Source organism: Toxotes jaculatrix, chromosome 18 (assembly GCF_017976425.1).
Source record: "Toxotes jaculatrix isolate fToxJac2 chromosome 18, fToxJac2.pri, whole genome shotgun sequence".
NCBI classification, from domain to species: Eukaryota; Metazoa; Chordata; class Actinopteri; family Toxotidae; genus Toxotes; species Toxotes jaculatrix.
Window position 1 is genome coordinate 19,056,244 of NC_054411.1, and position 14,749 is coordinate 19,070,992.

The 14,749-nt window shown below is 39.0% G+C and overlaps 1 protein-coding gene across 1 annotated transcript; it reads right to left on the minus strand.

The window, feature by feature from the left end:
* Positions 1-235: 235 nt before the first annotated feature.
* Positions 236-13,872, minus strand: LOC121198783 (homeobox protein Dlx4a-like). The gene is made up of 3 exons (XM_041063103.1): positions 13,011-13,872; positions 9,033-9,229; positions 236-2,658 (listed from the first exon to the last, which is right to left on the minus strand). Exons 1-3 carry the CDS (start codon positions 13,345-13,347, stop codon positions 2,416-2,418), a joined length of 777 nt encoding a protein of 258 aa, XP_040919037.1. The 5' UTR covers positions 13,348-13,872; the 3' UTR covers positions 236-2,415.
* Between the last annotated feature and the right edge of the window lie 877 nt (positions 13,873-14,749).

Consider the following 14,749-nt stretch of genomic DNA (forward strand, 5'->3'; position numbering starts at 1 on the left):
TTTCCAGATGTTTGCAGGGCCAAAGATGTGACCCTCTTCTTTTGATTTATGACTAAGACAAAATGACTCCAGGCCACTGAGGCGCACAAAGACCTTACACTGAGAGGGAATATGTTGTAGCAATACATGACTGAAGCCTAATTTTTGATTCTATCAGTTAGAGGCTAAAGATGTGAAAACAAATTACAAGCTTTGTTGGATGTAAGTTGAATGAACGAAATCAAATAGGATGGCAATGATCACTGGGTTTGATTTATTTCAAAGAGGCATATCCTGACCCATACGAAATGGTATAAAACACTCAATTCGGTTTTTTAAGAGGTTGCTGAATGATAATATCATAAGGAGTTTCCTATTTCAGGTCTCAAGTGGGGAGCAGAATAAACAAAGTGTTGGGATGAAACATTTAAAAGGACAGAAACCAACAGTAAAAATTCATTGGAGAATAAAAAGACAATAAAGATCAAATGGTGTTCACAATCAGAAGCGTCGAACCACAATTAATTCAACCCTGTTATGCAGCATGGCAGTGTCCCTGCATCTAACAGCCTATTATTTATTACCAAAACCATTAAAAACGAACTTTCTGGGGGACAAAATAAAATTGAACAAAAACAAGATGGGGTGTGAGGCCCAATTATTTTAATTCTGTCAATTATATTAATCATGAAAACTGCAAAATCAGCACATTATTCCTGAATGACTTGGTGCATATGGTTTCATACACATAAGGATTTCAAATAAATTTCTGGTATTTTCTTTTTGGCATCATGTTATTTTAGATCTTTTATTATAATGGAAAAAATATATTTGACTGAATTAAGACTCAGTGATACAATGAAGTAGCTGTGTCCAATCAGTGCCCATTTCCCATTAAAACAAAGGGGGTTTATAAGTACCATAAAATGGTTGCTCATTCTTATCAGAACCCCTGTTGGTGCTGTAATCAACTTTTTGTTTTATAATGGCTCTTTATGAGTTTAGATTCTACGTAGAACCATCATAGTGTTACACAAAACCCTGTCAGAATTCGTAGAAAACCGACAATAGTAAAAAGAACTGCAATCTTCTCTTTAGCTATTGAATTTGATCTGTTTTTAACCCTGGTTAGCAAACTACAGGCTTCTCATATATAGGCCAAAATGAGAGATGCAGGACTAGTGTTAGATTTGAGTTGTAGCTTTATCGAAAATGTCTTGGCAGGCGGAGCTGCTCTGGAGGCAGAAATAACCTGACTGACTCTTTTAAAGTGAGATTATGTAACTTTTGATGGAGATATTATGAAGAAATAACATATTCTTCCTCTTACAAATGAAAGGTTGAATTCATAAGCAGTTAAACCATCCCTTGCCCCATTAAGTACACTTAAGGGTTGTTGATACAGCCTTGCATTGTCAGGGATGACCAGTAACTTATGGTGGCTATTGACAGTTAATGTTAAAAACAGATTTTACATGGCCACATCTGTCCCATTGACATGGCACAGATGTTGCCATGTAAAGGAAGGTACTGGGTCTGTTTAGTGACTTTTTGTCTCTTCTTTACACTGTAAAGTTAGATTCTGGCATTTTCTATTATCCTCTAATTGTGACTGGTGAACTAAGCTGGTGTTTAGAGGAGGAGTCAAATATGCATTTAGCAAACGGGCAAAATGACCAACAAAGACATAACAGAGAAACGTTAGACTTCAAAATAAACAAAAAAACAAACAAACAACAAACAGGATTTCTTTGGTGTGGAAGTCAGGACATAGCAAAGCAGGCTAGTTACCCAGTGTAACACAGCTACAGACTAATATGGCTTATTTGAATTTGTAGGTTATCTTGGCTTCCTGTGCAAACTCTTGTGGACTGAATGCATCTTTTTAAGTTTGCTGCTGGGTGCTGTGGCTTTGAGCGGCGCCAACGCTCAGTGCTCAGCTCGAGCTTATCCGAACTGAGCATTCAGTATGCAACTGCGATCTGAACCACTGTGTTGACTTCGAATCATGATTGGTCAGAAATGACAGATGCAAACGCAGCTAACATCTAACTGGGTGTATTTAAAATGCTACAGTTGAAGTGGTGCTAACATGTCGTCAGGTCTACACCATTGTTATGGTTACACTCCTGATGACCTATTTTGTGAATTGTAGAAACAGTAAATTCAAAATAATAATTGGAATCAAATTTCTAATGATTTTAGAAGCTGTGTGTACGGTTAGGATTGTATATTTTCAGCTGACCTGTTTCTCCTTGTCTTTTTCAGACTAAAGAGACCTGTACACAATATCTGTTCACCTTACGACATCTCTGAGTTATTTCTGCCTCCAGAGCGGCTCAGAATCTAAACAATGTCTGTGTCCCTAACAGTTCCAGTCAGCTTGCTGGCATAAATCCGTTATTTGTCCTGGAAAATGCTGAGTCCTCCCGTCTGTCACATCATCTGAGTCCTTGGCATGGAGTCCTGCTGGTGTCCAGGGTACCAGTGTCCAAAATTGTTCATATATCCTCCAGAGTGCACTGGTGCACCTTTGGCGGCCATGCTGATATCCCACAGGGAGCAAGGAGAGGAGGAGGACGGCGGTGGCGGGGCTAGGTGGTCTCCCTCAGGTCCGCAAGGTCCGTTCTTCATGATCTTTTTGTATTTGGATCGTTTGTTTTGGAACCATATTTTCACCTGAGAGACAAGGAAAGGGAAAGAGTTGATGAGGAAATTATAAGCTGATCCACATTACAGCATTTTTGCCTATAATTTGCCAGTGGACTCTAGAGAGGAGACAGGAAGTGAGTGGAGAGAGCTGATCTACCTTTAATTTAATTGAGTTCTTATATATCCTTATCCAGCAGTGAGATGGACAACAATTATTATGAAGATGTCTGCTGACAGCCTTTTTTCCCCCAAGACTAAAACACTGAGACTAAAACTAAATAAAAAGTAATATCTGATAACAAGAACTTTGATGAAATGTATTAAACTTTTAGCCACCAAACCATGTTAACATATGAGCCAGCCAAAGGTAAGCTAACATTAACGTACCATCACAAAGAGCCATACAGTTGTGTTTATAGGCTATCATAGGGATGAATGCAAATTTATTAATATAATTTATGAATGCTTTTATGTATTAGCTGCTCGTCTCAGGTTAAACCCAGAAACTGGACAGTTTTATTAATGAACAGGTGAATGAGTGAATATTTTTAATTAAGACTAATACTTAGTCTGTTACACAGACAAGTGTTATGTAAGCTTTTATTCAGGTAATGACACACTACAGCAAATGAATGTCATGAATAAAATACATTAAAATATAAGGTTGACCTACACTCACTATTGTGTACCAGTCACACCTTATAAACACACCTTAGAGGAATGACAGTAAAGTAACCTATAATTGGGTAATAATGAGATGTAGAGACAAAGTGACTAAAATGTTACGGTACAAGCCTGCAGTAACAATACAACAGACTGCCTACAGACTACTACAGACACTGCCCCTGTCGTACTGTTGTGTGAATGTTATTGTGACACCAGCAGAGCTGAAAGGGCTAAAAATGCCAGCACACACAGGGTGATGAGGTTAATGTGGAGCACTGTGATTCCTTGAGACATCTGGTCAGTCCCTACAGGGTTACAACATATGAAGCTGTAACAGTAAAGTGCAGATAATTCACAGTCCAACCGTGATGCTGTGCGAATAAGACAGACATAATACTATTCGAATAGATCAAAATATTAACCTGAAGATAACTTCAGTCATTTTTCTGTGGTTACACGTGATTCAGTTGTGTTGTTGTTGATATAACTGGCATGTGCTCTGTTTCCAGCATGCTTGCAAATTGAGCATCAAATTACATCGAATATGGCTCTCGGGCAACCTGTCAGCTTAGGGGGAACAAATGAATCATAAATAATTACGCACAGTCAGTGAGGGATACTTTTGTCTGAAACAGGTTTTAACTGCGCCGTAAAGGAAAAATGAACGCCCAAAGGACTGGTGTTGCACCGAGAAAAAGCTCTGGCTAGCAAGAGAGGAGGGAAAGATAAAAGAGCAAGGAAAAGAAAAGAAAACACTTTTGGCACTAAAATTGTTTTCTCCTCCGCACTGACAGCCCTGGGAATTATTACCCTGGGATTTTATGGGTATTTATGAAGATGGTTGAAGTGGTTTATGGAATATATTCTATTCTATAAAAAAACTAATTTCAGACTGCTTTAATTGACTCTAAATATGTGGAAAAAATTATCCTTTTACCCAATAATCAAAAAAGACACCCAACTTTCACACCCAGCTTTCAGCTTAGACAGCCAAGAAGTCATGTAGAGCGAAATTTTACATTTAATTTGATCTCTATTGTTCCAGTGTATCTGATGACGTCAATCACAGGCTGTTAGGAGTAAGTATGGATGGTGGCAAATACATACCATTAAACTATCACTTCATAAATATGAAATACCTTTATAATTACACCACATCATGCTGTTATCCAGAAATTAACTTGACTGTTGTAGTCCTATCTATAAACCAAATAACTCTTTATGATAATCTATAGTTTAATGTAATAAAATATGATGGCCACCAAACCACAGTGCCTGCAGCATAATAATAATTACCTGGAGTGGTACACAACACAAGTTCACAGATGAAAACGTAGAGTCAGTATGTGGAACGTAGCTTATGAGCCCAGGAGTCAATCAACAGCGCGTTTAGTTAATGCAGCCTCAGTGAGAGGATTTCTGCTGTAATTATTGGTTTCATATTCCAGCAGCAACATGGAGCTGACAGCTTCCCTGAGAGCGTGGCTAATGACACCGACATTAGGGGAGGAGGGTGGCTGAGAGGCAGGCCAGGTGGCACTGAGTGTGTGTGTGTGTGTGTGTGTGTACAAGGACCAAATGTGTTGTAAGGACCAAAAATTTGATCAGTGGTGTCCTGTGATTTTTTTTTTTTTTAAATAAAATGTTTTCATTTGGTGGGTGGTTTAAACTGTATGGGCAGTGTGTGTGTGTGTGTGTGTGTGTGTGTGTGTGAGATGAACTGATACAGACAGAGAGCAAGTTTCGGGGAAAAAAAACACCCCCCAAAAACGTCAGAGCTGTGCTACGTGCCATTTCTCAGCTGCGTCTGGGAACATTAGAGATTTCGATGGAAAGTGGTCAGTGGTTGGCTGGCAGCCTAATGGCATGAAGGCAGGGTAGAGATGTGGTGTATGATCACTATCTTAAAGTGTGTGTGTGTGTGTGTGTGTGTGTGTGTGTGTGTGTGTGTGTGTGTGTGTTTCCATCTGTGTATGTGAAAATGCACAAAAGCAACATACAGTATGTCTGAGTAGATTCATGGGTGTGTGTGTTTCGGCATGGACTAAAGTGCAGACATGCATGTTAGGTATGTGGTTAGATGCACAGTACATACTGTATAGGCTTGTACAGTTATGTAGCTGTTCTGTGTCTCCATCTGTTTATTCAACCAGAGAAAACACGCCTCCAAAAAAAAAGTGTTATATTTTTAAAAGTAATATTTTTTTTTTCAGTCAAATGTCTTTACTTACAAGTGTAATGTCCTAATACATTTAAATGGGAGTAAGCAATAAACAAACAGCTAAACTAAAAAATAGGCTGTTTTCCAAATATAAAAACCTAAAATTATAATTGTTCCAGAAAGAGACTAATGAACTTTTGCTCGTAACTGAAGAAGATACTTAGTTTATGTGTCTAAAAAGCTTATTGGACACTAAAAGAAAGCACAGTGGTTTGTAATACCCACAGACAGGATTTTACAACTCTGGAAAGCAGACGCTGTTTTATCTCTCACTGTGATGATCTTGAGGTAAACGGCACAGTCCTGGTGGATTATTATATATAACATATATTATGTTATATATAATAATCCACCAGGACTTTATCCGTGTATGTGATTGGCCAATGCAGTGCTTTGCTGGATGACATCATGACAATTTTTTCACCCTATGCCGCAGCGGTAGTTTTGAATGACCTTCCCTCAATAGCCCCCTGCTGCATCAGCACACTTCCCCCATTTCAAATGAATGACAAAGGCTGCGTTTTTTTTTATGAATGTGGGCCTAAGGCTAGAGCCAGCAGCTAGTTTAGCATAAAGAAGAAACAGGTGGAAACAGCTAGCATGCCTCTGTCTACAGGTAACAAAATCCACCTACCAGCCACCCCTAGGGCTCTTAGATTAGCATGCATTTATTTATTTATCTATTTATCTATCTGTCTATTTATTTATTTATTTATTTATTGGGTGTCTAAACGCTAAAAGCCAAAGTGTAAAAGAAACAGGTTGTGTGTGAGTTATGTACTGTAAACAGTGACTTCCTGGAGTCTCTGCTGATTGTCTGGCAACCTGTTAAATAATCATTAAAACCAGTTTACAGTTTCTTAGCAGGCAAACTAGGGCAAACCCCTTTGTAGTTTTGCTACATCTAAAAAAAAAATCTCATCTTGACAACTGACTACTGGCTGTAAAACAGGTCAAGCATTAACAGAAATAAAGCAAAAGTCGAAAGAAACACATACTGTATTTGAAGCCCACAAAAATGTGTCTGCATTCACCAAACTACACTCGTTTATCCTTTAGTTCCGCTCTAGTATCAGCTGAACTCTGACATACTGTAAAGTGTATGATGCAATCAGCTAAAGCCCACCTGATCCAAAATACTTCAGACAACACAGAGAGAGACAGGTGAAAAAAAACAAACAAACAACAAACAAAACAATGTGCTTCTTTGGTAAGTATGTGTGTATGACTTGCAGCAGACCACATTCAGAAGCACTCTTCCAACTACAAAAGGCCGAGACAAATGAATGGATCATCTCTTACACCCAGTGCAAACATAGCTGCTGTGGTTAATTCATAGTGGATTAGGACAGTACATCTGATGACATCAGCTGGTTATGTATACTCAGTGCACACACACACACACACACACACACGTATCATATTTCAGATAAGGTATTCCCAAACAATCCTATCTAGTGTTTCCTCGGTGGAACACCTGCTCACACCTGCTCACTGTTTTGACCTGATGCTGCATGCTGTAAAAAAGCTGTTTATGATATTTTTGGTCACAGAATTGATGTGTCAATTATTTACATTTAAATACACTGTACTACAAAGCCAAAACTAGTTCACAAACATAGAACACAGCTAAAAATCAGCCTTATGAAGTTATGCTACCTTTAAATGGATTTGAATATATTTAAATGTGAATTAATTTTTATTACATTATTAGAGAATAATATTAATAGTAGTCGGTGTAGATGGACAGACACCTAGCTTAAGTCTTGATAGTTATGGGCAGTAGATAATCAATGGAAAGGAAAGCCGAAAGGAAACGTTATGCTTTTCTTGTAGCATTTTGAGATGATTATCCAAAGTGCGCAGCACTGTAGATGAACTACTGTAAGTGATTGTAAGACACAGCAAGGTTACATTAGCTAATGACTGTTCTAAAGACAGTTTTGGAGTGGTACCATATTGTTTATAATGATACAATCTGTGTGTTTTTCTGCTTGTAATTAATAATGGCATGCTATCATTAATTAAAATCCTATCAAGAAACTGACCTTCAGTCATGTTTTCAACTGTTCCACTAATACATTAAAGATGCTCAGGAAATGAGGAAACAGTGAGAGGAACCAACCCTCAATCACCAAACAGTTTTCCTACAGTACAAGCCAACAAATGTGACCATTAAATTATCTGATCACAAATTATTATTATTATTATTATTATTATTATTATTATTATTATTGGTCTTAACACAGGTTCAAACAGTTCTGTCATTCACTGATGGGCAAGAAGAGAGAAAAAAATATTTGCAGACAGTTGGGGTGGAAAGAAAAAGTTCAGTATCTATCCTGTTCATCTGGGGATTTTTTCCCAGACTTCCCAGATTGTTTAGGACACCAGCGCTTTCATCAGCTGCATAAAAACTTGATCGCTATTGTGTAGTCGCAGTGGGGTGTTGCAAATTAGATATTTGTTTATAGGAAAATGTTATGGACTATTGTTAAATTACAAACCTCAAATAAAAAAAACGCAGTATGAACTTCAGATGTTCATACTGTTGAAACGAGAGAGTAAAAATCATTACTAGTTCAACATGACAGCATCCACTGTGGATCCACTGACTTCATGTGACAGACAAAATGGCCGCCATTAGGCTTTTATTTTTCCTGTGACTGCACGAGAGTGTGTACACTTCTGAGAGACAGATAAATAAAAACTTTAGAGTGGGGAAAGTGATCAGTTGCCAAACAAGTCTTCCCCTTGACCTCAGCTGCAGACATTCACAGTTACACCCAACACTTATACACATTTATACACACACACATAAACAATATACAGAGCTATTCTTTTGAATTTATGATGTACATTTCCCACCTCTTTGTCTCATCTTGTTTTCTTGTCATCAGTTTCATGTCCTTTCTATTTGAAGATGGATTTCATGACAAACAATGTATGACTAAACCTCACATGTCATTTAAGTATATCTCAGTAAATACCAGTATCTAATTACACATCGAGAAACGTGCGGTGACTCCAGTGAACAAGAATGTACCACGGCCTGTTTGGGCATTTTGTCTGCCCTCGGTGCCCTATCACTGTGAGACAAGGAAAACTTTAATTACAAATCCACCGAAACAAACAAACATGATATGTTTGGATCTAATTTCACTTTTGTGTGTGTGTTTTCCATTCAAAAAAAAACTACATGCAGGTCTATATGTTGTATTAAGGTGACGGTATGTTTTTACCTTCATCAGTGCAATGATTTTTAAATTCCTTATATTAGCATAAGATGTTCCTTATTTTTCAGTCTTTTAGTGCTTCCTTCTTTCAGGAGCTTTATTTTTTCTTTCCATGCATCTTCCAAACAGTTTTTATTTAAATTATTAATTAATTCTTGTTATTGCTAAAGTTTTTGTTGAAGAGTTTTCTATTCTGAATGTCAAAGAGTTGACATAGTCCACATTGACTTATTTTGTGTCTGTGTCTGTGTGTGTGTGTGTTATCCCCCCAACATTACCTGGGTCTGCGTCAGGCCCAGTTTGGCTGCCAGGTCGGCCCTCTCGGGCAGGGCGAGGTACTGGGTTTGCTGGAAGCGCTGATTCAGCGCCTGGAGCTGTAGGCTGGAGTAAATAGTCCGAGGCTTCCTGATCTTCTTCCCCTTCCCGTTCAGCCTCACCTCCCCGTTCTCTATCACCGCAGTGGGCTTCTCATGCTCTGGAGAAGAGAAGGAAGGTGAGTGGGGACAGAAGTTTTACTTTAGCATTACAGAGACCGTCCTACAAAAGATCCAAGTCTTTATGTTCTTATGTCCTGACTTTGTATACATATGCTAATTTTTTTTTGTTTTTAACTCAAAACTTTTGATTTATTTCTTCTGCCAGAGTTTTTTTTTTTTTTTTAAGGAAAGCGCTGTCTTCTTCACCACGTGGGTGTTTTCATACATATCACATTCTTTTAAGGAGCATTTCTATCCCAGAGCTGGTTCCTTTCTTATACAATACACACATGATCTCTGTTGGAGTATGATGGAAGCTATTATGTGTTTTTGTGTGTATGAAAAGTTATGTTTTTTTCTTCATCTTTCTTTTTTTCCAATATGTCCATGTAATATAGAAAACTGACCCTGAATCCGACTGTAACCATCTGAAATTTAAACAAACATTTAGCACAAAATGGAAAAATAAAAATTGTGGTTGTAGCATTTCTGTAGAAGAAAACAAAGATACAAATTTGCACTGATGTGGTTAAATTATAGGGCTTTTTGATTTTTGTAATATGTAACAATTGTAAATTCTCCGCACTAAAAATTACAAAAATTGCTCTGTTGCTCAAAATTGACCTCACATGGGTCAATATAGCACAGGTGCAAAGGTGAGTTAACTTACCCAGCACACATCGGTTGAACACATGGGTTGTTTGATCCAGTAACCCATCAGTAATTTAGAAAGAACACCAACACTGGGCCAAAACAATCCACTGGTACTGGGTAAAGTGGAGCCATTATCGTGTCGGTGCTGTATAAACTCAGTGATATTTAGTGCGATGAAAAGCTGCTGTGAACTGAAATGAATGCTGTATGCACATGAGCTGGAAAGTCATAAACTGAGTACATAGGATGTATATAAGTATACTGAAAAATGATTATGTATGACAATGGGTGCAGGTAAAAAGACAAACCCTCTTTGTCCACTCTAACCAGTTCGACTTTCAGTTATTCTGTCGTACATGCAAGTCAGCCAAGAGGGATTTTTGTCTTCTTTGTTTTTTTTTTTTTTAGGAAACCTATACAACTGTGTACATTCACACCCGTACTGATCTTTGTTATGACATGAGCTCATAGCCTGCAGTGGCAGGAGAGAACAGCTGTGGACGAGCCAAGGCCCCACAAGACGCTGAGATTCTGTAACTGAGCTGCAGCTCAGGCAACCAGGAGAGAGGCAGCAGCACCGCACTGAAGTTCATCAGCACGGGAGACGGCGCAGAGAAGAGGAAAACAGAGGGCACTTGGAAGAAATGTGAAAATGAAAGAAGAACAGAAAGTCCGTCCCTTCTGAAAAAGGAAACTTCAGAGGGTGTAAATTCCCAGTTAGCACAATTGGTTTTAACCCTTGTGTTCTGTTGACTTTTGCTTTACCTCCTTATTGAACAGTCTACACCGCTGAGTTAAAATAATAATAATAATTGTAAAATCAGTCTTTTTCTCCTTCTCTCTCCTGTTTTGTTTTTTGTTCTATCTCTGTGTTTGGACCTATGTTAGAAAATACAAATATAACCATAAAGCCTTTGTACAGTGTGATATCCTACAGAGTGACATTACTAATATTCAGAGAGGCTGAACTACCTAAGTATAACAAAGCTCCAATAAGTCCATCCAAATGGATTGATCTGAGAATTGGAAGAGGTGAGCTGTGAGCTTTTAAAAATACTGCGAACACAAGTCAGCGGTTCACTGTAACATGCCATCAGTTCCAAGTCCTTCTCATAAGTTTAGGAAATTTCATGATAAATAATGATAATACATTTGTCTCTTTGGCTGGAGCCTGTGGATTCATTGATGAATGCACTGAGCGGGTTTTAATTACAGTAACATAACGTTTTGAGAGAACTTTATAAAAATTGCCTGTACTGAGATATACAGGCATGAGTAGACTTTGATTGAACAGGGCTCAAAAGCAAATTGGGACAAAATTATTTCACTTTTGTGGATAAACTGCATCGCAGCTTAAGTTCATTTTTCTGACGCGTTTATGTGGATAAAAAATATGCCTGTATTTTTATAGGCTCCAGTGTCATTGTTGCTGTATTTTGGGTTCCCTGACTTTTATACTTTGTTAAATTGACAAAACGAGGATAGTTTAAAAGGTGCTAAGCAAAGATTTTTTAAAAATGAGCGTATATACAGTAGAAAGTCACCAAAAATGAATGAAAATGGACCTGGACTCTATGGATAAAGAGGGCCCAGGTCTCCAGGAACCCAAACACAACATTCGGGTTAAGCGAGCAGTAATTTGTGTCTGCAAAGAAAGAACGAACGAAAGAAACTGACAGTTCTGACCGAAAACCAAGACGTGTTTGCTCCAGTCAACTATTTCTTTACTTGAATGTGTATTCAAGGACGTGTTTTATTATTATTTCTATTCTTCTTCTTCTTCTTCTTATTGTTGTTAACTAGTGTGTGATCAGACTCTACATTTGTTAACAGTTAATGTAACATACAGTTTATGATATTTGACAAACAGCCACTTCAGCCTGCAGTTTATCCAGGCTCTTATATAATGAGTGGTTTGTATAAATTTAATAGAAAGCAGACAAAACAAGTTTTTGTCTGTGTAATGTGGATTGTAATGTCTGCTCCAGCAACAAAGCATTTCAATTCATTAGATTTGGATTTATTTTATTTTATTTGATTTATTTTTTTTTACATAAACTATCAAGTACAGTAGTTACAGTACAAAGCGAATATGTTAAATAGCACGGCCTGAATGTGAAGTGGCTTGAAGTCAGCAATACTCCTCAGTCAGTATGACAAACAAAAATGGAAAAATAATGTTATATTTTTGAATAAACTGTTCTCAACTAAAATTATCTGTCTTAGCACAAAGGCTATAGGATCCTTGGTATTTTATTTTGAAAGACAGTTTATATCCATAAGCCACGGGAAATTTTATTTGGTTCAGTTAATATTTTGGTTTCATTAAAGTCGACAATTATTTTTTGTTAGCCGTAAAAGTGATTGGGGGCAAATCATTATTATTATTACTATTATTCTTCTTATTATGGGCCTTACAGTGAGCAGAGAGGGAGCGCAGGCAGCAGAAATATGGTGGCTGTTATTTGGGAGATGATGGGATGAGGATTTGGGTTTGGAGAGAGAGCAGCTCCCGGGCCGCTGCGGGACACCACAGGGCCGGTGTCGGCTGCTTCTTGTGGAGAGTCACACAGTCTGTGCAGGCCTTAAACTCATCTTCCGTCCAACCCCAAAGTACACTAAACACGACGCTGTGGCAGACCTGTGTGTGGATCCAATTACTGTACTCCACTGTGGCTGATTTTCATGTTTTTCAGACTATTGGCGAACCCCCCCCCCCTTTTTTTTTAAATTGACCTAAATAAGACATCTGTGAAGAATAACTTGAGATATTTCCTTAAATTATTTTTGATCGTATTGTTGCATGTGATTTTCTCAGAGATGTAATTTTAATTTGAAGTCAGTAAAAATCTAATAACCATGACCCACTTACACAAAAGGATCTGAGCGACTAAGAGCTGTTGTTTACTTTTCTTTTTCTTTCCTTTCAGATCTTTCTGCTCCAGCTCAGCACCACCTGAAAAGACTTTAATAACTGACCGATGTGGATGTAATTATTAGGCCTATGTGCTACGACTCCACATGGTAAACATTTAGGCCATGTTGGTGCCAAGGCCAAACTGTAGAATCAAAAGAAAACATTTAATGCTCCACTCTCTTCAGTTAAAATATCCTCCGTAAACCTACCCGCATCCTCCAGTCTGGTGTGTCCAAGCGCGCCGCCGTGACCCCCGTGCTGGTACGGCAAGTAGGCCCCGGGATGGTGCGCGCTCACGGGGCTGTGGTAGGGCGGGTATCCCAGCGGGCGACCGTAAGAGGATGCACCTGAGGAGAAGGGAACGTCGTGCTGCGAGGGCCCGACGGCGTGCAGGCCGTGGACCGGGTAATGGTTGTGGGACAAGCCGGGCGAGGGCTGCTGGTGTCCGGGGTGCCCGGGGTAGCTGTGGCCGCCGAACTCCAGAAACGCCGATTTTGACGGATCAGGCGGGACTAAAGTGTCCGATATAGAGCTCATAGTCATCATTGGGGTGAGGGGCAGTGTTGTGGAGGGAAATAAGAAGGGTCAGCTATGACCTCCGGACGGGAGTCATCATAAGACAACCCACCATCAAAGTTTTTTTTTTAAAGAAAAAGTCAGCAGACTTTCATAGGAGTGTTTCAGCTTCCATAAACCGAGAGCAGCCTTTTAAAAAACTGAATTTACCTTCGATGAGTGTCACTATAATCCTGTTTGATGAAAAGTTGAGGTGGGTTTGTCCTGCGCTACATCCCAGCTGAAGGCTCCACAACGCTCAGGGTTCAAAACCACTGAGTCCAACACAAACAGATCAGACGCATGACAAACCACCGCGCAGCCAAGGTTTCACGCGGCGAGGAAAACAGGAACTCCTGACAACGAGGCTGAAAAAAATATATATATATATATTTCATATCCTTTAAATCGGGCCGATTTCCTCCTCCTCTCGGTCCAAAACAGCCAGTGTAGAGCTCGTTTTTCTCCCGTGCTGTGAAGCGGCTCCTGGCAGCGCAGAGCGCGGAGTGTGTTCCTCCCCCGTCAGAGCGCGCTGTGCGTCTCCACAGACCCGCTCTCTGCCTCCACTTGTCACACACGGCGCGCTCATTGGCTGCTGCGCTTCACCGTGTCACACAAATCACAATGCGCTCCAGCGGTGGACCGGCTCTTCCCCGGGTTTGGAGCAGGGCCTTAATACCCACTTTCCAAAGAGGTCTTAAGTGATAATCATGGGATTGCGTTTAAAACAGCACGCCGCTTTTCGCGCGTCATTTCTGCGCAGTTTTTTCTTTTTCTTTTTCTTTTTTCTTTTTTCTTTTTTTTTTTTTTTTGGCGTGTCATTTTACGGCGTTTTGCTTTTGGTTGAGGGGTCAGTCAGTGCAGAAATGATGTGACCTGAAATGACACACAATAAACACAAAATGCGCAGAGATAATTCATCCGCCATTCATGTAAATAACCATTTTAGACACTGAAATTTTACTGCGCAAAATTCTGGAGTAAAATTTTAGACACTGACTCATCAACAACTGCCTAAATACAATTCAAGTTTATTAAAATTAATTAATCAATTTTAATTAAATAACTGACTGACTAAATAAATAAAAACGAATGCAACCAACAGGAAAACAAAATAAGATCTAATAAGGTTTGTTACTGTGATTAATTGCAGTAGGTTACCAGTCATTTTACCTAATCCATGGAGTGAACGACTGATTCTGTTATTATACAGAGTAAAAATAGGTCCATAGACGCGTTTTGGGTTAAGATATTTGACCATAATCGTTTCTGGCGTAAAATTAAAATTTGAAAATATATGATTTTTCCCCCCAATAACGTCTGATTAAAAAGACACATGGCTGTATATTTTAAAATAAGTATCCAGCAGTGCTGCGCAGGATTAGATGGCAGT

Coding starts and splice junctions, on each gene's coding strand:
- LOC121198783 (XM_041063103.1), bottom strand. CDS start 13,347: ATGATGACTATGAGCTCTATATCGGACACTTTAGTCCCGCCTGATCCG. Junction 9,230..13,010: donor CACCAGACTGGAGGATGCGG/GTAGGTTTACGG, acceptor TCTCTTCTCCAG/AGCATGAGAAGCCCACTGCG. Junction 2,659..9,032: donor TGGGCCTGACGCAGACCCAG/GTAATGTTGGGG, acceptor CTTGTCTCTCAG/GTGAAAATATGGTTCCAAAA.